Raw genomic sequence first — 24,530 nt, 5'->3', positions numbered from 1 at the left:
CCAAATCCTTTTAGTATTGCCAGGGTTAACCCCTGCTCAGTCGAGGCCCGGCCTTCATTCAGCCGTGACCCATTGGCCCTCAGAACGTATAGTTCATCGATTTGCCACGGCCAAGTACAGGAGCATCCTCACAAAGACACTGCTCTGGAAATAATTTTAACTGTTAGTTCCAGTTGAATTAGTAAAATGTGATATGTTAATGTTCCCTCCATTTTTTAACGTGTGCGGTGTCGATGGAAAAAACAAAAATAAAAAAAAAACAAGTTAATAGGTGGACGCACTTTATTTCTAAAACAGAAGCTGCACCATCAGTAGCGGCACACAATTATATGTACACATATACACACACGGTTACCTAAATCTGTTATATAAAATATATAATCTGACAATGTACCTTTTATTTCGTCTTCTTCAGAGCTCATTGAGTTACTGTGCGAGAGACTCTGGCATCGAAAGCAGACGGAGAGGTAAGTCTCATCCACTCGTTGGGTGGGACACAAATGCCCAGGCCAGCCCACTTCATTTTTACAGCATGGCAATAAAAAGGTCTGTACCCTTTGAAAAAATAATACTCTAGAAGCAATCTACAGCAAATTCACTTCGAACGGGTTTTCCGTATTGTAATTGAGAAAATTACATCACTTTTTAAACCAATTCCTTTACAGTGAGATGGCAATATACACACCCTCTAGGATTTTGTAATATATAAAAGATATTAAGCATTAAAAATTCCACATTTAAAAACTTACAATAAATAATATTTGCAGGCATTTCATTAGGATAAAATTTCATAGATTGCAATCTACAGTCATTAAAAAGACAATTTGTTTTCCTTTATGAATAAAAAGTCTTTTAAATCATCATCCAAAATTGTTAAAATGGATTCTTGGCATTTGCTTGACTTAAATGTTGATTGGAAGCTTCCAGTCAGTCAAGTGTTGTGTGTTGTGATACAACTGGGAGGGGGGAGTGCATCATTATCATAATCGTCGTCATCATTATCATCATCATCATGGTGCATGCTCCATCTCTGCCTTGATGGAGCAAGCGGTCCATCGAATCATGGGGATCCTTTTTAAAGCAAAAAAATAAAATAAAATCCATGTTTATACTGAGTGGTCGCTTACAGCTCAGTTGTCGGATCCCTTTAGAGTTCAGAGCATGTTCATGATAAAGTTGTACATCTGGTTGAGCACCACAAAGTGAACTGGCAGACACGAGCGCCGGTCCTGGGTGGCAGGGTCGCAAGTCAGCCAGGAGAGGGCGTTGTATTGCTCCAGCACAAATCTGTCACACAGGGCAGACAGTAAGATTATTAAACATGTCAACAATAGTGTAAAAAAGAATCCATTTATAATGACGGTCTTTTTTGTTTTGTTTTTTTTACTTCAAAACTCAAATTCCTGCCATCTAAAACAGCGCACCTGAGCACATCAGAGGTGTGGTTAGAGTCCAAGGGGTGGGAGTGTTTACTGTGCAGCAGCTCATCTGATTGAACAGAGGACACGTGCAGGTGCAAGGACGCCTAGGAGAGAGTCAAGCATTACTTGTTTGTTTTTTCACCATCATACCACTTCTTAGTACCAGGTTAAGAGGACAGAAGGTTTTTAACGATCATTTGTGATTGACAACTAAATTGGTAATAAACACTGCTCATGCAAAGCTTGGGCAGTAAAGAAAAACATAAACAAGCATGAGCAAAGACTTGGCATTACAAACTTTAAATACAGTCTGTAATCCTGGACTGTAGAGGATTCCTGTTGGTCTACCTTGAGGAAGAGTGGACACTGGTTCTGGGCTTGAGGGCAGGCCGACCAGAACCAGTCGGGGAGAGGTCCAGCCTTGGCCGTGGAGATGAAGTATCCCAGTGCCATTGGCTGTTGTAGGATGTTCAGGGCTTCCTCATGGGACTCTATTCGATCTGTGTTAGGACCCTGTGACAAAACAGCAACTCGAATCATGACAAAGTTGTTGCCTCTTAACTGGGTTGGAGTTTAATCCACCATTTATTTAGCTATATTAGATCAATGATACCAAGTTTCATGGTAGTAATGAGGGCAGCTAAAATGTTCATATTGTAGTGTTGACAAAAACAAAACAAACAAAAGCAGACTAACCTTGCTGCCATCTCCCCCGTGTTGGGAGTGTGAGCCAGGGGAGTGTCCAGGGGGAGTGGTGGGAGAGTTGGGCAGGATGTTGATCAGGTCAGGATCCACCATGTCATTGTCGAACAGGTCAAAGATACCCATCCCGTCAGATCCATCTGCAAAGGGGGGACGGGGGGGACGGGTGATATCAAATATCCTTTATTTGACAAAACCACTGGTAACACAGTGTGCCTTAGAGAGAGCAGTCTGCAGTGCCAATTACTCAATAACTCCTGTACAGATGTTAAAGAAGACACTATTTTGTCATTGTACAGTTGTACGGATACAATGAAATGTTTCTGCATTTCACCCATCCCATTGTATAGGAGCAGTGGGCAGCTGTGGTGCAGCACCCGGGGACCAATTCCAGTTCTTTTTCTTATTGCCTTGGTCAGGCACAGGCAGGAGTATTAACCCTATCATGCATGTCTTTCTGATGGTCGGAGGAAACTGGATTACCCGGGGGAAACCCACGCAGACATGGGGAGAACATGCAAACTCCACACAGAAAGGACCTGCAATGGCCTGGGGTTCGAACCCAGGACCTTCTTGCCGTGAGGCAACAGTGCTAACCACTGGGCCACTGTGCCGCCCTACAGTTGTTCAAATTCTAGCTGATCAAGGATATTGAGGGAGAAAAAGAGATGTTATCAATTATATGTTATATAGATGTCTTTCTGCTTTCATGCACTGCGTTATGTACCTGGATTGATGGGATTGAAGTTGATTTCAATAGGCTCGGTAGTGTTCGTGTTGACCTGCACCATGGCAGAAGTGGGGAACACCAGGATGTGTGTGCACGAAGTGTCCTGAGGAGTGCTCAGCTGGGACGTCTGCATGTTGAGCGTAGTGCTGCGACCAAACACTGAGCCTGTCGACACCGAATCTATAAGGGGTTGGGAGAAGGGAAGCAAGATAAGAGCCGGATGGGAGAGACAGTTTGAGTATAACTTAACTGAGAGAACTGACAAACTTTTGACATCCCTCTCAAACACAATGCCAACATTAGTTTGCTTTCTCATTGGCTCATTACCAGGCATGATGACAAATGAGCCCTGGGGCTCCATGGCAACCAGGCAGGCACTGAGGATGCTGGGGGTGTCAGCGGCCGAGATGCCGCACATCTTGCAGGTCTCCTTTAGCCGCTTACTGAGGGACTGTAGGTTCCTTCTACTTAGTAGAATACTCCAGTCTGGAACACAGGAGAGTTCAGGGCCATGTAAGTGTGTGTATACTCAGGGCTTGGCTACTTGGGCTATGGGTGCACTCGTTTTGCCTTGACATTGACTCAAAAATGTGGGATTTCATGATATGATGCAGCTGTGCTGCCACACTCGGCCTTCAGATGGCTGTTGATCGTCTCCTGTGGCTGTTTACGCATATCTGTGTATTTGCAGAAAAAAAATCCTCTCTCCCTTTTTTCATCAGCTATGTGGCAGACTTGAGACTTACATTACCATCGATACAATCGGGGGGAAAAATGTTTTCTGCAATGAATATGCTGGCATAGCTGGCTGCGATATGCTGGGCGAGAAGCTGAAAGCCAGCGATATAATTAGCTTTATTGCTGCTAACGCTTAAAATAAACATAATAACAGGATATGGATACTATCTGCTCTGGTTTCCCGTGACACAGCAAACAATACAGCCTCTTTTTAGCAGTTTATTCTGTAATTTGCCAAATTAAAATGGTAAAATACCGGATGGTGTGAGATCACGAGAATGATGGATTCACCCATGTTTGATTTTCAGCATAGAGTTCACAGTGACATTTAACACGTCTATTGGTCAAGCATGTTTATGTCACAGGAATCTGCTGGTCAAAGTTCACCCAGCTTTAACTGAGCCAGAGCAAAGAGATGAAAATTCTTTGCAGACAGATGCAGGTACCTTTTCCTGCTCTCCATGTGTTTGAATTGTCGTTGACAGAACACAAAAGTGCAGCGTGACCAAACTAAGAAGAATTCCTGATTTGTGAATCAAAACCTACAGTTACACACATCCTAGTTTAAAAAAAAATGCTCAAAGGTAAAGCATAATGTGCTCAATATAGCAGATCCCTTTGTCAACCGCTGACTGTAAATGAAATGCTGAATATGCGTGTACGTACCTCTCAGTTCGCCATAGCCCATTCTGCCAAGCCGTCCAATCACTACCCTCCAGGGCAGAGATGTCACCTGCACCAGGCCAAGGCACCATTCCCACAGCTTCTGCAGACCCAACCGCCTGGCAGAGCCCTTTTTCCTGCGAGCTCTGTCCCAAACACAAAACATACACAACTGTTACATCATTGTACATTAACATCACTGAGACAACTGTCTGTGCAAAAAGACATGTCTATCAACTAAGTGTCTAAATCCAAGTTACCTGTTTGGTACGTCGATGCTGATGATGCAAGTCTCCAGTAGTTCTCCGTGTTGGTCAGTGCAAGAGGCCAACAGCCATCGCTGGTCATGAGAAAGGCAGTAGCCCACAAACAGGACATTGTACTTCTGGGAGGCCTCACCAAATGTCTCCCCAAGCTCCGTCTGCTTGTCTTTCACCGGTGCCAGGATGAAGGGGGGCGTGTACAGGCGAAGACACTCAGGTCTCTGTACAAACAACGCAAAGAATGATTAGATGAGAAAAAAACAAACAAAAAAGCATGATTGGAGCAAACAACTGATTGCTCAACAACAACTTGCTCCTTCAACACGAGTCAGATGAGTTTAATATGCACTGGTAGAAAGCTATTACCTCTGGGCTCTTGAGTGCCATATCAATGGCGAGACCGGGGCCAAAGCCAGTCAGAGCCTTGAAATTGGTGGAATTAGGCAGAGGCCGGCGACACTGGGTGAAGACGGAGAAGGCAAGGGACTTCAGGTGCTGGCTGTAAAGGTGGCGTTCTCCGCTGTGCACTGGCTGCAATAAGTACTGGCAAGGAACAATCTGTCAAAAATAAAAAAATAATATATGAGCAAACCAATATGAGCAATACCAATACACAAATATCAACCAATATCAATACCAATATGAGCAAGCTGGGATAGGCTCCAGCATCGCCATGACCCTGAGTAAGGATAAGCGGTTTGGATAATGAATGAACAAACCACTAGCTTCAGCTGACTTCTGATATAATTGTATCTAATTTACATTTTCCATGATGCTAATCCATTCCAGAGGCCAGTTCACATCAGCAATAATTTTCAGCACGTTTTTATGTCATCCAGGCAGAGATGCCTCTGTAGATTTAAAAAAAGAAGAAGAGATAAACCCAATGTTTCTCAATTTTTAGACATCTTTTCAGCTCCAAGATAGCTGGGACAGTGACTCTCAATAAACTAGGATTTAGAGAAGCTAAGCACTTGTGTCCAAGACACCACATTCCATAGTTGTAAATCTAGATCGAATTAAGTCTTACAGACTTGTCCGCATACTGGAACTTAGTTTTATTTTGCAACTTGGTAGACAAGTTTGGACATAAGCGACAGGATATCCACTTCACACAGTGGCCTACTCTGAAACTAAAAAAGTCAAAACGCTCTGCCAAGTCTTCCTGCCATTAATGAGGCTTCCTGCCAAAGGTAAATGTTTTATTGAGGCCTGTTTCAACACATCAGACTTTAGGCTGAACCGTTTCACCAAACCCCTCTTAATATTTAGACACAAGGGCGTATTTTTCTAGACAACAGATCTCAAAGCTATGGTATTCACTTCTGATCTAGTCTACTAACAAGCCGGTTGGACGCACACCTGCATCTTTCAAACCAGTGATAAACAGGAAGGACAGCAAAAACCGAGGGCAGGGACACTTACAATGCATCTAAATGATTATTTTTTTCTAGAGACATCCTGATCCGGTCAGAGATCATATTTAACTGATCAGTATCGGAATTTATCTTAATAAACTCCGATATTTTGTTTACTTTTACACCCTTGGACTCAGTCTGTGGCAGCTCTCATACAGGTGTTGTCAACGCACCGCTGGGCTTCATCTTGGTTTTTTAAATTGACATTATCCATGACTTGCGGCAGCGAGGCACGTTTTAAAAAAGCCAACAAGTAGCTGAAATGTCTCCAGGATGGCTCATCTTTAAGTAACACCAGTGTTTCACAAAGCAGCAGTTATCAAACCACTTCCAACGTGACTTATATAAGCCACTGGAAAAGGAACAATTTTAAGGAATAGATTTCATGTTGCTGTTTTGAGTGTCCTTTCTTTTCGGTGTTTGTTTTATACCTTAAAGAGTTATTGTACAGCAGAAACCGCCTATAGTGATCAACCGCTCATAGTGATCAAAAGTCACTGCATGGAACAGTACAGTCGCCAGTTGTACGCTAGTCTTTCAGTCAACTGAATCCAGTAAAATAGAGGTTCTCCGTTTCATTTTAAGAACTGTAAACAATGGAATCAGATGGTCATCCCTAAAGTGATTATATGAACCTGGAGGGATGAGATTACTATAAATGGTTTCCCCTGTATTTATTATTTTTATGGTTTCTCCTGTATTTATTATTCTTATATCTATGGTTGTTGTATGGTTATAGTTTTTATTTTGTAAAAAAAAATTTTTTTGGATTGTTTGTAGTAACATACTTTAAGTGTGCACCGTACAGCTGTATTACACAGGACAATATAAATCTGGAATCGGTATCGACAGATACTCAATATTAAATGACTTGGATTAGAAAAGAGAGAGAATGAGGGGAGAAAAAAATTATTGGGACATTCCTAACTTTTTTCCACAGAAGTACTGACATTGCGGAGCTCCATACCTGCACTGAGACAGCGTTTCTGATGTGAGGCGGCAGGAACTGTAGCATTTCCAGGTAGCAGCGCAGTAGACCCAGAGTGTAGACACTGGAGTGGACTTCTCGGTCTGTGTCTTCGTAGCTGAAGGGGTCTACAATGTACACCACGATGGCTGGGGGGTAGGAGACTGCGTGAGACTCCCCATCTGTTGGCTTACCAACCTTGTCCCGCTCCATTGTGCTGTTGAAGAGAGTGGATTATTTGAAGTTTTAATGGAGAATTCATCACTTCCAGCTGACAAGCAAATAAGCTTGGTGGTGGTACCCTACCTCTCTGGTGTCTCGGCGGGGCCCTGAGGCTGGTTGGCCGCAGGGCCATTTTCTCCAAGTCCCCCTGGTCCTTGGGTATTTGACTGCGGCCCGTTTTGGGACGTGCTGCCTTGCAGGTTTGCTGCCCCAAAGGGGGTGTAGGAGCTGGGCTTGGCCGAGGCCATTCCCCCAACAGTCTGGGGGCCTGAGGAGGACGAGGGAGGGGTGCTGTTGACCTGGGCAGGCTGGGCAGAGCTGGTGCTGGAGCTGGTAGTGTTGGTGCTCTGGGGTCCTGAGGAGGTGCTGGAGGAGCTAGAGGTCTGGGAGGAGGAGACCACGGCGGGGCTCCGCTGGGACAACAGAGAGCTGTCTAGAGACTGGCCTGACAAGTATGGGGCTACGAGGGTAAGAGAGAAAGAGATGAGAGAGAAAAAAAAAAACCCAAATATCAGTTTCACAGTTTTAAAGGTACATAATGTTGTGAGTCATGGCTTTGGATTTGGAACAGTGAGAATAAAAAGGTGTTTTACCCAGGTTGTAGCGGCACACTTGAGCAAAGAGTTTGAGCTTGTTAAAGGCTTCATTGTTTCCATCTCTGGCAGTCATCTTGAGGAACCAGTCACTAAGTGGCTGCTCCATCATGCTCCTACCCTCTATGGTGCCAACCTTCAAAATACCCTCGGGGTATGTCTTACAGATGGGCCTGTGCTGGCCGAGCTGGCACGCCTGCCAAGAAAAGCAAGCAAATGAGAATGCGAAATCCTTTCAGCTGTTATGTTTTTTTTTTTTTTTTTTAGAAAATTAAAACTGCTTTTCTGTGGGTATATGGACACAAGAAAGGGGACTTTTACAGCCTGCCTACTGCGTACCTCATACACGGCAGTCAGATCCTTAAAGAAGGTCTTGGCTCCTCGGAACAGAGCCTCATTCTCTGGGCATACAACCACGTATCCCACGTCCCTCTGGGAGCCAAAAGGATCGAGGAGAAGCTTCTCCCAGTAGGGCAAGCCAAAGGGAGAAAGCACCACGAAGTCGTACTCGTATCCCACCAGGAAGGTAGGGATGGGTAAGGGCTCCGGGGATTCATCTGTGCCTGGTGCGTGAGAAAGTATGTTTTAAGTTTAGCCTTGGCTCTCATGATAACTCAACATAATTTAAGCAATATATGCTATGACAATTTGCACACCGAGTTGACATAACAATCTATAACCAGTCTCTTAAGTGGTAGAGACCAGTTGGATTAAACAAGCAATTTCTTACCATAGGATCCCCTGCCAGCCATTTTGTGAAACTGCTGCCAGGTGAGAGGTCCCTGCACGCCCCAGGAGCGAACACTCCTCTTCTTCTGAATGGTATCCTGCAACACCGGCTGGAGGGACAACAGCACCCGTAGCACATCCTGAGAGAACAGCTTGCTCATATCTGCTGCTTCAGGGGACAAATAAATACATTTTTTTTTTTAATTGTCAGCATGGGACATACACAAACCAACATAGAGAATAAAGGGGCCATTAATATAATCTTGCTTACATTTGCGTTTTGGCCACTGATGCAGACAAGTGCTTTTGACCAGCGTTTCATCTACCTTGCCCCCGGACATATTGTCCATGAACTGCCGGCCATGCTCCAGTGCCATGTAACAGTCGTTATAACAGTCTCTCTCCTCCACTCGCAGGAAGGATCTGGGGGCAGGGCTCACAGGCATGGGATAATCCACACCTGCCATGGGGGCGAAAGGGTTGGTGCACTGGTCCTGCAGGAGCAGAATGAGCTCATCTGGAGGCTTCTCCTTCAGGTTACCAGCTGTGTGCACGGAGGCAGCCCGCAGCTCTTCAAAGCACCTCTCTGTGTCCCGGCTGGCGTCTGAGCCCCGCCCCACCACGTCCAGCTCATCCTCCAGGAAGAGCCCGGCGGACTGGCCGAAACGCCGGTTTGTGACTGCACTGAAGCCACAGGTGCAGGGGTACTGGGCTTCCCCGTTGTCATTGAGGTACACACCCACGTCAGCTCCCCGGATGTTCATGTTGCACACGCACACGCAGCAGCTGTCGAAGTTGCAGTCCTTGAAGAGGTTCATGACCGACTCGGAAAGGATCAGGGTGACGTAGAGACTGTGTGCCTCCGGGATAGAGGGCACGGTGGCCGGCTCGACCGAGCTGAGTGGTCGACAGGTGGAGGGCGTAGAGGCGGGCGAGTAGAGGTCCGAGTTGTCGTACTTGAGCGAGCCTGTGACACTGGATGGGCCGCGGGGTGTCCGGGGGGTGCGTGGGGTGCGAGGAGTTGGGACGGAGAAGCGTGGTGTGGCTGGGGAGGGGAGGATACCCGCACCGCTGTTGCTGGGTGGAGCACTGTTAGACATGAACGGTGTGTGGGTCTGTGGTGTATAGCTCTGGCTGTACTCTGGCTCCACACTGGGGATGTTACTGATGTGAGAGCAAACACATTGATCAGACCAGGTTCCTACTACATAGCAATGCATATATAAATATAGAGAATAGAATGTAACTTCATTGGTTTATCTTGCAATGTTATTCTTTCACTGGCCAATCCTTACCTAAAACTAAAGTGAAACTAATTTACCTGTCTTTGGTTAGGAGACTCATGGCCGGGACAGGAGGTATGAGCTCCATTTTGCCCATCGTCCAGCTGGGTGTGTACACACAGTCTTCTGGAAGCTTGATGGGCATAAGACACTGGCTGGGCAGCGTCTTCAGGGGAGCATACATCGAGCAGCCTATGAATGACTGACATGCTTCCGGCTTGTACACAAAGGAGTAGTCCTGAAAACAGAGGGATGTGAGGGGACATTATTCACCAATAGCAAAGTCCATCTTAAAAAAAAAAGAAGAGAGAATAGAATTGACTAAACCTTCCCAAAATTCTTCCCATGAGTTGAGTAAACTTAATAGAACGGCAGTATACTTTTTTCCCCACTGTATACAATTAAGTTTACAAATACGTACAGAATGCGACTCGACAAGACGCACAACATAAAGGACAGCAAAGGAAAAAAACTCTCAAGTAGCGTATCCAATATCCATTTGTGTGCCTACATCCTGATTTATGCTTCAATCAATATCTGTGTATCTGTGACCCTGACATGTGCTGAAGTGCTTGCCGACATACTTGTCTGTGGCACTTACGTATACCCTAGAGCACAGCGTTGTGTTTACAGAACCAATTTATACAGGAATACTCAAAGAAAAGTGGACAGCAAAAACAAAAAAGGAAAACAAAAATTAAACGGAGCGTTAAAATCCTGAGTATACATCCAGCTTTATTTTTGTCTTTCTCTGTTTTGTGACCGTCTGTAAACAGTGTCAGCTTCTACGTCCCCTCGAATTATTTTGGTTTCTTATTGACGCTTGCGCTGCCAGAAATCCCTCCTTGTTCAACAAATCACCACTGGTACGATGTGTAGCCTACAGATTAGGTTGGTGCACTGTTAAGTTTTTAGGAAGCGTGGATGTCTGCATCGCTACAAGCCTTTGGGTACCCAGAAACCCTGTCTGCACCACAACGAGGAGACGTTTGCGTGCACCTACATAGAGGTATGTTTAGGCCTTTAGAGTAGTCTATTTAGGTTTGCAAGTCAGCAAAGGAGTTTGGGAATGATTTGTGTACATGATGTATCATCAAAGCTCAGTGTTTTCGGTTTTTATTTTTCAAAGTCATCCAGCATGCCGAATTTCGCCACAGGAGGACATTGTTACATAACCTCATACGAACAGGAACAACTTTTGGATCCGTGGAAGCATAAAATCCGAGTGAAAATCAGTTTAAAAATCTGGGTATTTTTCGGTGAAAATCTGTAAAAACCGAAAACGATGAGCCATGTGTATCATGTACACAATACATTAATAGGGGGTGGGGTACATTTAACTGTAGTACCTTGATTTCAAAAGGCTTCGGGCTGCAGAAACCCTCCTCCACCTCCATCTTATAGTGGCTGCTTAGCTGGCTGCCATCCAACAGGGTGAGGCCTGCTCCAGCCTCCACACTACCATACTCCTTACCCCCAGTGTTCATGGGGGAGTAGCCTATGATGTGCTGCTCCAGAGAGGGAGGGGTGGGAAACATCTGGTGCAGGTCTGCTGAGCCTGAAGAAGGAGAAGGGGGGGGGGGCAAAAAAAGAAAACATTACTCCTTGGGGGTAAAGTTAATGTGCTGGTTTTAAGTGTGACCTGACACTTAAAAGGACTTCTTACTTATGCAAGACAGGGGATCTAGGGTTGCTGGTTTGTTTTCCTTGCAACCAAACTTGTCCTCTGTGCTAACACCAGCTCTTCTAGACCCAGGCTGTGAGGACAGGGAAAGATGACATTAAAAAAGCAAGTCTGGACAAATCAGTTGTCCAACTGGTGGACAACCACAGCTATCTATTTGGACAAACATTACAAATACTGCACATTTCAGGCTGACTATCCCGAAATGATGAGCTCACCGCAAGCTCATCTTCGTCAGAGTTGAAGATTTTATCAAGGTCACTGAAAGACACGGCCAGGTCATTCTCATGAATGAGACTGGTGGAGGCTGAAGGTTTGCTGCCTGACCCTTGGCCATCTGTGGTAAAACAGAGAGGGAAAAGCTTTAAAAAATAAAGAAGAGACATACAACCTGAACAAAATTGATTCTAAACTGCAAAACTTAGTAAATGTTAGGATAAGGAGGGCACGTTTACCATCAGCTGAAGTTCCAATTGCATCATCCCCCTGGGATCAAACAAGAGAATGGAGCAAAAGAATTAATCTTTATATGCTGGGATCTGTGTTATTTTTCTATTAGCCAAAGCAGATGTTGGATCAGGTGAGGCGGAACAAAAGCACACAATGTTCTGGTTATCATCCTTATCTTGAAGGGATAATATGCCATGCTGCTCAAATAATATGCAAAAACACATTTCATGAATATACAATTTACATTTTGTAACTCTGCAGATAAATGTAAAAGCCTCAAGTTTAACACTACATCACTTAGCAGAAAATATCTGTCCCTACAGAGAAAAACCCAGCAGAAAAATCAACAGTGGGTTTACCCTCAGTGACATCTTTTTGACAGTTTTTTTCTCCACAACTGAAACACTTGGACAATTTCCTACACATACGCAAACAGATTGCTAGCACCACTGTATGAGTTGTGAAGTGGTGAGAGGAATGCAGGAAGGTACATGACAAAACTGCTCTCACACACCCACAACTCTGATGTTTGAACCTTTCTGTTTGAATTAAAGTCTGTTACTCAGACTGAGGCCTAAATCACAGTAAGATAACTGGAATGCATTAATTTAATGGAGACAATTTTATTCAGTAATATTTGCCTGCAAACTCAGACTTTTATTAGCCTAAAACAAGTGAAGTGTTAACATATATACAGAAAAATGCCCCCCCAAAAAATTATCCAACAGTGCATAAACAGGACTCATAGGTTCTCTGCATAGAGGATGATAAGCAGCCCACCTTGTGTTTCTTGCTAGCCTCTCTCTCCGCCCCAGGCTTTTCCTTCTTCTCTGTGAAGCTAAATTCCTCATCTCCTTCCACAAAGGCGTAAGGGTCCGGCTCTTCACTGTGCTCGCTGTCCCCCGTGGCGGAGACTAAATGGCTATTTCTCCGTTGGGCATACGTCTTAACCAGCTCCTGAGATACCTTCAGGGGCCGTGTGGAGCTCGACATCAACCTGAAAGGGAGAGGCAAAGAGTTATACAGACAGATTCAAATATATCAGAGTAGACTGTGAACGTGAGGCCTGAAATACTCACTCAGTGACAGACACCACACTCTCTGATCCAGCCCCTCCTCCTACGTCGTCTCGTATTCTGTCCATAGGCAGTTGAGGTGTGAAGAAATCTGATCCCTTCTTTCTGGGCAGGTTGAAATACTTCCAGGGGTTGTGGGTGGAATCTTCATTGGGGTTGATGGCTGAACCCACAAAAACGGTGGGTTCCAGGGCCTCAGTGTAGGCTGGGGGGAAGGGCAGAGACACAGGCATGGGCTCCAGGTGGGGCTCCTCGGAGGAGGCCTTCTGAGGCAGCAGGCAGGGCTCCACCGATGGGGGGTAAAAAGGCTGGTGAATGGGCGTGGAAGAGCTTTTCAGGGCACCTGGCTCAGTCTCTACCTGGTCACAGGGATGGGGACTGAGAGGAGGGGGCTGGGGAGAGCCGGCCAGGTCAGCTGGGGGCCCATGGGTGTGCAGTGTTGGAGCTTTGGAGGGGGCCATGTCCACATGGTGCAGGCTGGGGTAGGAGCCCTCCTCCTGCGTTCGCAGACAGAGCCTCTGGGCCTGAGGCTCTAAGGAGAGCTCCTCGCTCACAGAGCTGCGGTGATGAAATGGTGTCTGGGGTCTCTTCTGCTGCTTTTCCCCCTTCTCTAGCTTCTCTCCCAGCTTGTGCTTGGGGGCTGGCTGAGGGGGCTGGCCTGATGAAGGGGGGTGTCCTGAGATGCTGCAAGATCGTTGCTTCTGATTCTTATACCTGAGATCACGACAACAAAACAGGTGTTAAAAAGTCTATCTTCGAGTGATTCTAATGGTCATCAAGTATATCTACAAGTCACGTAGATAAGTAGTCCACTAATAGAATACTAGAATACCTTGAGCAATTACAATGTGCCCTGTGAGTGGGCTCCACAAAGTCCCAAAGACCTGATTTTTCTGCCTGCTCTTCACAGGTCCCATTTGTTAAGGTAGAAAATTTTCTCCTATGAAAAGAGACGGATACTTCATCATTCAAGATTGAGGCACTACTACAGCTGTTGTTGTTGTTACATGTGACAATAATTATATGACAAACAAAGAATCCTCTTAAATTACTTGTTCTCAGCACGGTTGATGTTGTACTCCTGCCATACAGACTCCACCACCTGGCTGGCCAGTCTGTGAGGGATCTTGCCTCCATGGAGACCACCACTGTTGGAGCTGTAGCCATCAGATGCAGATGACAGTTTCAACCACCTCTGGGCAGGCTGACAATCTATAGGAGGGGGGGGAATAATACAGACCCACAAAGGTATTCATTTAAGTTTTTTTTTCCCCCAATTGCCAAGTTAGGGTTGCACACAGGCATTAGACTCCGTGTGATATTTGTACACCAGTTAATACAATAGCTACACTGATTCATACAGAAGACAGATGTGAAAACAGGTTCACATCTTGATATTCATATTTGGGGATCAGGCACAGCAAGGTCATGAGTCTTACCGGTCTGAGCTTCTTCTGGCGATGTCGGAGGAGTAAGAGTGACAGAGGACATGGCGGGGTCTCTGTGAGCAGCCTGGCCTTGCTGGGTTCCACAAAGGTTGCCTGAGGTGTTGGCTGAGCCCTGAGGAACCACAGCAGGGAGGTCTGACAGAGGGATAAGCACCAGGCAGGCTGGGTACACCATCCTCACTCCCGCTGCAACAGAGAAATCACAACCTGTTAACAACAATTCAACAACTTCTCTAAGAGAAGCGCATAAATGGCAACACCTAGCATTATCCAATTAACAAACTTGGACAAGAAGCAAAGGAAATCCATTCTTTTTAATAGCTACACTACCGTTCAAAAGTTTGGGATCACATTGAAATGTCCATATTTTTGAAGGAAAAGCACTGTACTTTTCAATGAAGATAACTTTAAACTAGTCTTAACTTTAAAGAAATACACTCTATACATTGCTAATGTGGTAAATGACTATTCTAGCTGCAAATGTCTGGTTTTTGGTGCAATATCTACATAGGTGTATAGAGGCCCATTTCAAGCAACTATCACTCCAGTGTTCTAATGGTACAATGTGTTTGCTCATTGGCTCAGAAGGCTAATTGATGATTAGAAAACCCTTGTGCAATCATATTCACACAACCTAAAACAGTTTAGCTCGTTACAGAAGCTACAAAACTGACCTTCCTTTGAGCAGATTGAGTTTCTGGAGCATCACATTTGTGGGGTCAATTAAACGCTCAAAATGGCCAGAAAAAGAGAACTTTCATCTGAAATTCGACAGTCTATTCTTGTTCTTAGAAATGAAGGCTATTCCATGCGAGAAATTGCTAAGAAATTGAAGATTTCCTACACCGGTGTGTACTACTCCCTTCAGAGGACAGCACAAACAGGGTAGAAAAAGAAGTGGGAGGCCGCGTTGCACAACTGAGCAAGAAGATAAGTACATTAGAGTCTCTAGTTTGAGAAACAGACGCCTCACAGGTCCCCAACTGGCATCTTCATTAAATAGTACCCGCAAAACACCAGTGTCAACATCTACAGTGAAGAGGCGGCTGCGGGATTCTGGGCTTCAGGGCAGAGTGGCAAAGAAAAAGCCATATCTGAGACTGACCAATAAAAGAAAAAGATTAAGATGGGCAAAAGAACACAGATATTGGACAGAGGAAGACTGGAAAAAAGTGTTGTGGACGGATGAATCCAAGTTTGAGGTGTTTGGATCACAAAGAAGAACGTTTGTGAGACGCAGAACAAATGAAAAGATGCTGGAAGAATGCCTGACGCCATCTGTTAAGCATGGTGGAGGTAATGTGATGGTCTGGGGTTGCTTTGGTGCTGGTAAGGTGGGAGATTTGTACAGGGTAAAAGGGATTCTGAATAAGGAAGGCTATCACTCCATTTTGCAACGCCATGCCATACCCAGTGGACAGCGCTTGATTGGAGCCAATTTCATCCTACAACAGGATAATGACCCTAAACACACCTCCAAATTGTGCAAGAACTATTTAGAGCAGAAGCAGGCAGCTGGTATTCTATCGGTAATGGAGTGGCCAGCGCAGTCACCAGATCTGAACCCCATTGAGCTGTTGTGGGAGCAGCTTGACCGTATGGTACGCAAGAAGTGCCCATCCAACCAATCCAACTTGTGGGAGCTGCTTCTGGAAGCGTGGGGTGCAATTTCTCCAGATTACCTCAACAAATTAACAGCTAGAATGCCAAAGGTCTGCAATGCTGTAATTGCTGCAAATGGAGGATTCTTTGACGAAAGCAAAGTTTGATGTAAAAAAAAATCTTATTTCAAATACAAATCATTATTTCTAACCTTGTCAATGTCTTGACTCTATTTTCTATTCATTTCACAACATATGGTGGTGAATAAGTGTGACTTTTCATGGAAAACACAAAATTGTTTGGGTGATCCCAAACTTTTGAACGGTAGTGTATAACTGATCAAATTATATCTTTATGCATGGTCAATAATCCAGGTAAGAAAATCAAATAAAGTTGAATCAGTTCCTCTGGACATTTATTGAGAGAGAAACGTTTCAACATTCATCTAAGTGACCTCTTCAGTCTCAACTGGTTGCAGGTATCCCCACCCTTATAAACAACACAGTGGCATTACGACCGAAAACAAAGATCGATTTGCATATGAACCGGATCATTGTTTTCATTTTGTGTTCAATTTTTACATGATACTACAGGACAGTGTACCCAGAGGTATGGGTTGGATAGGGAATGAAATGAAGTAAAGCGAGTCCTCCAAACCCAGAAAGATGCATTTAAATGTGAGATGAAAAAGTATGTTCTTATCTGACTGAGCCATTGGGACATCTTGTGAGAAATCTGCTCTAACATGGACCACACAATGGGTCTTACCCACGAGGACTTCCACGGCAGCCAATGAGTCGTCCTCCCAGTCCACATCATCCATCTTGTCCTCTTGGACTTCCCTGGGGCTGGGGCTGATGGGATAAAACTGTCTCCATTCCTCTATGAGCTTCTGCGTGGGATGGTCCGACATCTTAAAGGCCTGTCCCGTCAGAGTCCCATTCAAACCATAGGGGCTCAGGATGACTGGAGTGGAGAGAAGGGCAGAATAAGTTGTTAACCATCATTGAGCAGAAATACTAACTTTAATTGTAATGTGATTACAATAAATCTGAATTGCAAGCAGTCATGTCTGCTACACTCAGATAAAAATTCATTCTACAAATATGTCGTTTTCATGTAAGTTATTGTTAGGGGCATTGTGGTGAGAAAACTTTTCTGCAGTGGTTGGGCGACTTACCGCAGCGATGAGCAGTACTACCACCACTAGGCCTTTTCTTAATTTTTTGCTCTTATTCATCAATAGCAGCCCTCGGCAAGATTTTATTTTATGAGTCATTGTGCCCGTCGCCCTGCTATGGCTTCTGCCATGTATTTAGAAAGATACATATTCCTAGAAACATTTTAAAGTATGTAAACTTGCATGAGATGAAGATTCACTGTTTTGTAAGCTTAGAAAAAGTTACCTTACTTTATTGAACAATATATAGTGTGGGTCTCGCCAGGGGTGCCACCATGATGACCAAAAGGCATTTTGCCACAGAAGATGTAATAGAGATTTGCACTCGGTAATGGCGGCACCCAAGGGGCACCTGCTTTATGTATCATAAAATAACTCACTCTAAGCCTACAAAACAACAGGAATCTTCCTAAAGTGTGCATACTTTTCATATAAAATGTTCATATATTTCTATATGCCTGTGTTCTCAGTGTGGCTGTGCATCATTTTTGATAAGCTGGTTTCAGTTTAATGGTAGGCTACATTGAGTTTGGCTACTTTTGTACCCTGTGTCACAAGCACCATGCCATTCCAAGAAAAGGCAGTTATGACTGTGGCATGCTTAACCCTGCTGTCTGTATGCTACCACCGTGACGCGGTAATTAGTTTCTAGTACGTAATGCTGTGGTGCAGGACTGGGGAGTCCCTACCTTGCAAGGGGCTGGAGCTCTGCTGGGCTAGACTAAGGTGCTCTTCACTCAGTCGCTGGACAGGCTGATGTTGGGCAATCTCCACGCTGGTGCACACATTGCTGTCGCCGTGCACGAAGAAGGTGAAGGCACATGACAGATGCTCACTGCGAGGTGATTAAAAGAGGACAAGTTTCATTGTGACGGTTGGGAGGGATCAAATGACGACCTTAGTGATTTGAACGCAGGGTTGTTGTTTATTCCCCCCTTATTAGCATAAGACATTGGGTCATCAAATTGACAATCAGCACAGCTCTCACCTCTCGGTCAACAACAGCGAGCTTAAATTAACCCTGCAGGCTATTTGCATTATCAGTGTATTCCCCAACAAATTCAAATCTATTGGCTCAGAAGTAACAGAGTGTGGTAGGGGAGAAGTTGAAAAGAAGGGTAAGAGAAAGACAGGAAGTGAGAGGCCCAATTCCAGGCATATTTGGCTGTGCACTTTGATCCATGTCATTGCAGAGTGCCTCCAGGTGACAATGGCTGCTTACACAGACAAGGGGGCAAATGGTCAGACAGGCCCGCTAAGACCCTCGATCAGACGGTGCAGATAATCAGACAGGACATTGTCAGCTTCAGCACACTTTGGCCCTGAATCTAGCCAATATCCAGTAAACAGGCCAACATGCAAGTTATAAATAAACTTCTGGGGGATTATTACAGCCTTGAAATGTACAAACAACATCCATCTTTATTCTCCAGCTTATTCTGGAAGGCCTGGCAAGTAAATGCACTGAAATAGTTCTTGTTGACATGGTTGCTGTAAAACCACAATGCAGACTCAGCATTTCCCAAAGACTGCCTTGTTTACCAGCCAGGGAGGGCAGGCGACAGTGAGACTACTGGGTCTCTCTGACTGGGGGACTGCACTCCTGCTTCAACACCTTCTTATAGACGGCTTTATCCAAAACAGAGGGTGTTGGGACCAATTCTCTCACTCTCAGATACACACATTACAGCCTGTAAACTACAGGACAACAGTGAACAAGCACTGCAACCATCTCAATTATATAACACCACTGATACAGCCAATTGCAAAACTCCATAGCAAAGCTGATAAAGGTAAGTGACAAAGAGGGCTGCTTTAATTACTAACGCAAAACAGCCAAGGCTCAAATGAACCTGTCATGGAACAGTAGTGCTTCCTAGCCTCTCTCCACCCAACCTCCAACAAACAAACAATCCACCACTAAAGTGTGCAGGGTAAAGTCAAAACTCATTGTGTTAACGTTCAAGAGGTGAGGAGACAAAGTAAGTGATACAAAACAGATCTTAATACTATTATATACGTATAACGGATACGTTTCATCACTCAAATAAGTGACTTTCACTCTTTAGACTGAAGATGTCACTTAGTTGAGTGATGAAACGCATTTGTCAATACACGTCGTATCCAAATGAACTGATTCAACCTTCTTTGTATGTATCCATGTTATAGTAAATAGCTTACATCTGCAAAATGGCAATGTACTAGACAAACTTCCTCTTTTAGACAGCTGACAACCATGACTTTGTGCATTACACATGAGCAACAGACTAAAAAAAATACTAAATACATATGGTACATGATTACAATGATGTATTGCGCAATCGGTAATATTCTTTCATATTCCCTTTACTGGAGTGACGCTCTAAATATTCTGGAAAATCTGACTCATGAGAGCGAGGAATAATACGGTGTGGACATTCTGGCTCTAAATGCACCATCAACTCAAATTTAGATGAACTGAGTCTCAACTACTGTTCATGTATAATGTACATAGAACATAACTCATAATATTACTGTAGAGACCACTGGACGAATCGGTGAGAGGGAAACGGTGTCACAGACTGTCTACTTTCTTCTGTGGTGTCACTGTTGCACTATTTTAGGAAACCCCCAGTATTTTCTTTTTGAATTTTTTCCCTCTTAGAACAGAGGATGTTTCATCCCTGGGAAACAATCAACTGCCAGCTTGTAACATTACTGTGGAGGCGATACAGCTGCAAGCAGCAACTCTAAATTTCAATCTCAAGCGGCTATTTTAAAAGATAAAAAGACTTGTCAGGAGAGACTCTCGGCAACTTTCATAACAAAAAGGACATCTGCCCAGAAAGGTTGTTGTATTTTACAAAGAAGTGCGCATCCATCTTCAGTATCTCTTTAGTAAGTTTCTCCAGCTGGCCTCTTGGACGGATTTGCATGAATTTTTTATAGATGCTGGAAACACTTGTCCCGTCAATACACTGAGTTTCTTGAGGCACTACATATCAAATACTACATAGCAAAAGAACTAAGTTCCACAATGCTGAATGCTGCCGATGTTAATCTATAGCAATTTTGCCTTCTAAGGGTTGCCTGGAAAACAGCTTTTCCCTTACAGAAGGGCATCAAAGTGGACAGTTTTCTCAATTATTGGATGCCTAGATAGGAGTTATCTGACAATTTTGACGAAGACTCAAAATTTACAAGTTCATGGTGACCAAATAAATTTCCCAATTCAACTGTAAAATGAAACTTTGTTTGTTACAGGCAGGATAAACCGTTCGTATGAACTGCAGAAAAGCCTATGCAAAAAGTTTTTTTCCCCTCCAAAAGGATACTGACTTACAGCAGAAAGACATTTAAAATGAAGACTAAAACAAAAACCGTTTCAAACCCTACAAGGATTAAATACTTCATAAATGGAGAAAAAAAAAAAACGCCACACAACTGAAGCGATGTATAGACCCGAGAATTACAGTCCCAGACTATAACTCAAATATGAAATATGAACAATGCCCAGATAGATCAAACATCAAGGTAAAAAATGCTAATCATGGGACTAGGCTGCTCTTCAACAAACAACAGATTTTAGGTATCACAATCTGATATTAGAGAACAGGACTTACCTCTTATTGATGGGCTTCTCCTCCTTCTCGTGGGGTTTAACGAACCACTTGCCGATGCGGACAAAGCCACGGTTCATGAGACAGCGTTCCAAGAGGTTATGGATGGCTTTGAACAGGAGGGTGCGGCATTCATATGACAGCCCGCTTTCCCACTCGCCATCCTCCTCACCTGAAACAAGGCAGAAATATTTACCAAGATCTTTTTTTTTTGACAAACAAAACACTTCCTTGGGTCTTAAGATAAACCACCTGCTATTGTGCTTAGGCATACATGGGTTTGACATCTAAAGAAATCCATAGTGTGAATCTGTAGAAAGCTGGATACCTGTAATCCAAGCTGTAATGGCTGTGATAAATCAGTTGCAGATATACCAATAGCCTTAATGGCTTTGAGAAATCAGTTGCAGATATACCAATTTCTTTGTTCAGTTAACTGGATACCACGCAGAAACTTTATATGCATCTTTTGTAAACACTTAGGTGCCAAAGCTATTACTCATTAGATTGAGAATGAAATTTCAATCGGTCTAGAACAAAACAGAACAATTCTATCTCTTGTGAAAAGTTCTGAACGCGTTCTCCAATGAAGACCTGCTAATTTCTCACAAGCCAACAAAACCAATGTTTTAAAAAATGTGCACATCTAATTCATGGCTTAAAACAGATTCCACTTAAACTGTCCTCATGATCTTGACAGTTAAGTCGAGGTTGAAAATTGTGTCATTGCTAGCAACAAGAGAGTAAATATAACTTAGAGTGGTCATTAAGTTTCGTAAGTTTTGTGGCAAACAACAGCTGGGAGATTTTTAGGACTGTGTGATAATACGCAATGGCATTTTCTTGAAATGAGGAAACTAAAGAAATGTGAAAGGGATTCTTATATACATACTCAAATTGTGTGATGTCACTGAATCATGAAAGCCTTATAGATTTTTCTTCTATCACTTTATCCAATATGCAATAATTTTTTTTTTCCTTTTCAAGTAAGCTAAAAGTCATATCGGCCATCACAACAAATTAAATCAAGACACAATAGAACTGGTACAACCGCAGAACTCAGTGCTACAGTTAAGCTGTTAGCACCACCAGCTCATTTGGATGTAAAATTGGTGAAACCACTAGTACATAAACTTGGTGACCACCAATTTTGCCTGTAGTTTCCTGTCAATAATGAAACTCCAGAGAGCATCTATAAAGGACAGTGTAAAACGTGGTCTGATCTCTGTGGAGTCCATGTCATGTGAAAATTGCTTGAAAATAACGAGAACTGGTGAGGTTATGACAGCAACAGACAGGTGATTTTACTTACGCACAGTGAATCATTAACAAAACTTTTAGACTAAATGAAGATTTTTAATGCAAAACCCCCTCCCCCCCAAAAGTAACTATCAAACTTAGACTTCTGAAAACACCCAGAATGCAACTTGCACTTACTTGAGAGCTCATTATGGATGAGTTCTGCAAAACTGGGGTCATCCCCCCACCAGAAGAGCCAGAGTTCTCTGCGCCCCGGCGTGTGATGCCTCCTCCACACACTCAGCACATCTGCCGCCAAGCATCGGCTGAAGCTACATAAGATAGGGTCCTCCTCAGTCACAGGGAAAAGGATGGGCGAGGAGGTGGGCCCCTGCCACACGAAACGTCGCCATTTAATGCCAGTCAAGTCGGCCTTGGGAGCAGAAAAGACATGCAGTTATAAACACGGACGAGTAGTGAGCAGTGAGTGCATGGTGGGCAGCACATGAACACAATTATTTGTTGACGAACACACAGCTCGGCGATTCCTTCTCCTCCATCACCCGCACAAACAGTTTGCACCCCCTCCCCCCAACTACTTTTCTGTGAGGGAGAAAAAGCAGTTATTGCCTGCCACACTGCTGACGAGTAAAGTTCTTCCAACGTGGTGTATGTGCAATATCACAATCGGGCCTGAAATCATAACCACCTGGCAGATATTTACTCATTAGCTAGGCTGCTGGCAACAGCTGACGACCCCTTAGAAGTATGTCAACAGGCGCAACCGCTCGCCTGACGTCAAACAACAACCATTCGCTTTTGCGGTTGTTCCCCCAAACCGTGTGAACGGATGCAATCAGTGTCGCATTGACAGCCAATTAAGCAGCACCAAGAAGTGCATGGAAGGTTTAGTGCCATTAGCCAATCGGCCTGACCGGCTACGAGCTGGTAGTAAACGTTGTCTAAATATCATACGGGCAGCAGTGCAACATCATGCAACGTGATGTTGCATTTCAACGCCGCGTTCAAGTTGCATGCCGACCCCCCTGCAAGTACGCAGGGGCCCGACGCCTCCGCCTCCGGTGTGCAACTTGACGTTGGAAAAGCTCCGTCGCCCGATTAGCCAAAATGGCTTTCCGGCCTCGCTCGGTGCGAGGGAGCTAACGCGAGCTAGCAAAGCGTCTCACCAAGCAAAACAGGTTGGAGTGGCAGTCCTCCAAACTGGCCCCGTTGGGTACGCAGCACGAACTCATCCTCTTCACTGCGTGGCAGCCGCGGCGCGTCCCATTGTCTCAGTCGCCGCGACGGGCGACAAACTAATGTTGGCGAAGCTCTGCGCTCTTTCACGAGATGCACCCCCACCCCCCCAACACCACCACCCAACCGAAACTCAGACGCTGGCGACTCGCTAGCCGCGGCTAGCGCGCGTCGGCCTGAACACGGGATCGACTTCCGACCGGCGCTAGCCGACGCTAGCTCGACGGCTAGGCTAGCATCGGGGCAAGACCGCCGTCAATCGCGAAGCCTATCGCTGTTCCGATTCCGGTGGAAGCGTGTTGTCCGGCGTCGCTGGGTTAACCTATCGACAGGCTCGACGCTACATGTCCTTAACTTCGGACGGGCGACGTCGGCGTTGACGCCAGCCAGCCGCTCTTAGCGTCGGCGAGACAACAATGGCGCTGTGCGCGAGATGGAAATAACAGGAGGTCGCTAGCCAAGGGGGGGGGGGGGGAAACTTCACCTCGCTAGCGAGCTAACGCTAACGCTAGCCAGTCGATCTGAAGCGATTTCGGAGCGGAGGAACTCTCCCCTCCCCCTGGTGTGTGTGTGTGTGTGTGTGTGTCTCTCTCTCTCTCTCCCCCTCTCTCTCTCTGCTAGCCTGCTAGCGCGCAAGCTAACATACCAGCGACCCCAGCGTTTAGCTAGCCAGCTAAATAGAACAATTAGCTACGCCGCCCCCCCCCCGATCGCCCAAACCGACGCAACGCTCTGACGTAATAAAAACTGTCCCCCCCAAAAAAAAGCCGTAAACTCGCGGAATTGGATCATCGGCTACTCCTTTCTCGCCGATCCATGGCTCCCGCAGATTTCCATTATTTCAATTCATGGATTGGATTCTTTAATGGCGGCCAGGAGGACAACTCTGCCTCTCGGCTGCTATTGGCCAGTTTGCGGCGAGGGGGGCGTCGTCGGGCTTCAAGTGGCTCCACGACTTCACGGGTTTCCACGAGATGAGCGAAGAAGAGAAACACACACACGCGCGCGCGCGCACACACACACGCACACACTCCTAAACGCAGGTCGTTTCTTAACAACCGCGCCGATCTCGGCGTACTCCCGAGGAGCGCGCGGGCGGCTCAAACGCCGAACAATCGCGTAATTCTATTGTCTTGCGCGAGCCCCGTGTGCGGTATGCCACGCGCACGCGCACGCGGCGCCGACAAGATGGGGGGGGGTGGCGGCTAACGTGTCTCTTCTCATTCCGCTGGATCCCAGCGCCATCTCCTCTCGCCTGTCATATCT

The 24,530-nt window shown here is 45.1% G+C and overlaps 1 protein-coding gene across 2 annotated transcripts; it reads right to left on the bottom strand.

Annotated features, from left to right (window-relative positions):
- Positions 1-270: 270 nt before the first annotated feature.
- LOC130115434 (mediator of RNA polymerase II transcription subunit 13-like) lies at positions 271-24,440 on the bottom strand. Of its 2 annotated transcripts, none has more exons than XM_056283089.1 (30): positions 23,195-24,440; positions 22,206-22,440; positions 20,772-20,940; positions 17,859-18,004; positions 16,758-16,955; positions 14,379-14,573; positions 13,992-14,151; positions 13,772-13,879; positions 12,943-13,653; positions 12,644-12,860; positions 11,869-11,899; positions 11,632-11,750; positions 11,396-11,486; positions 11,079-11,287; positions 9,768-9,967; positions 8,718-9,610; positions 8,448-8,615; positions 8,057-8,280; positions 7,718-7,913; positions 7,209-7,584; positions 6,903-7,119; positions 4,884-5,075; positions 4,515-4,738; positions 4,258-4,400; positions 3,181-3,339; positions 2,851-3,033; positions 2,118-2,263; positions 1,770-1,934; positions 1,425-1,525; positions 271-1,287 (listed from the first exon to the last, which is right to left on the bottom strand). In XM_056283089.1, the coding sequence occupies exons 1-30, from the start codon at positions 23,258-23,260 to the stop codon at positions 1,155-1,157; spliced, it is 6,375 nt and encodes a 2,124-aa protein (XP_056139064.1). In that variant the 5' UTR covers positions 23,261-24,440; the 3' UTR covers positions 271-1,154. The 2 variants fall into 2 exon arrangements, with proteins under 2 accessions (XP_056139064.1, XP_056139065.1); XM_056283090.1 differs by having other exon boundaries at positions 8,448-8,612.
- Between the last annotated feature and the right edge of the window lie 90 nt (positions 24,441-24,530).

This window comes from Lampris incognitus, chromosome 7 (genome assembly GCF_029633865.1).
Source record: "Lampris incognitus isolate fLamInc1 chromosome 7, fLamInc1.hap2, whole genome shotgun sequence".
NCBI classification, from domain to species: Eukaryota; Metazoa; Chordata; class Actinopteri; order Lampriformes; family Lampridae; genus Lampris; species Lampris incognitus.
The sequence above is the reverse complement of the archived record's forward strand: the minus strand, read 5'-3'. Positions and strand labels throughout refer to the sequence as shown.

Bases quoted from the DNA above. Each gene is read 5' to 3' on its own strand.
- LOC130115434 (XM_056283089.1), bottom strand. From the start codon at position 23,260: ATGAGTTCGTGCTGCGTACCCAACGGGGCCAGTTTGGAGGACTGCCAC. The intron at 9,611-9,767 runs GTAAATTAGTTT...CTCTCACATCAG, and splicing joins AGTCTCCTAACCAAAGACAG to TAACATCCCCAGTGTGGAGC. The intron at 4,401-4,514 runs GTAACTTGGATT...TGTTTGGGACAG, and splicing joins AGCATCGACGTACCAAACAG to AGCTCGCAGGAAAAAGGGCT.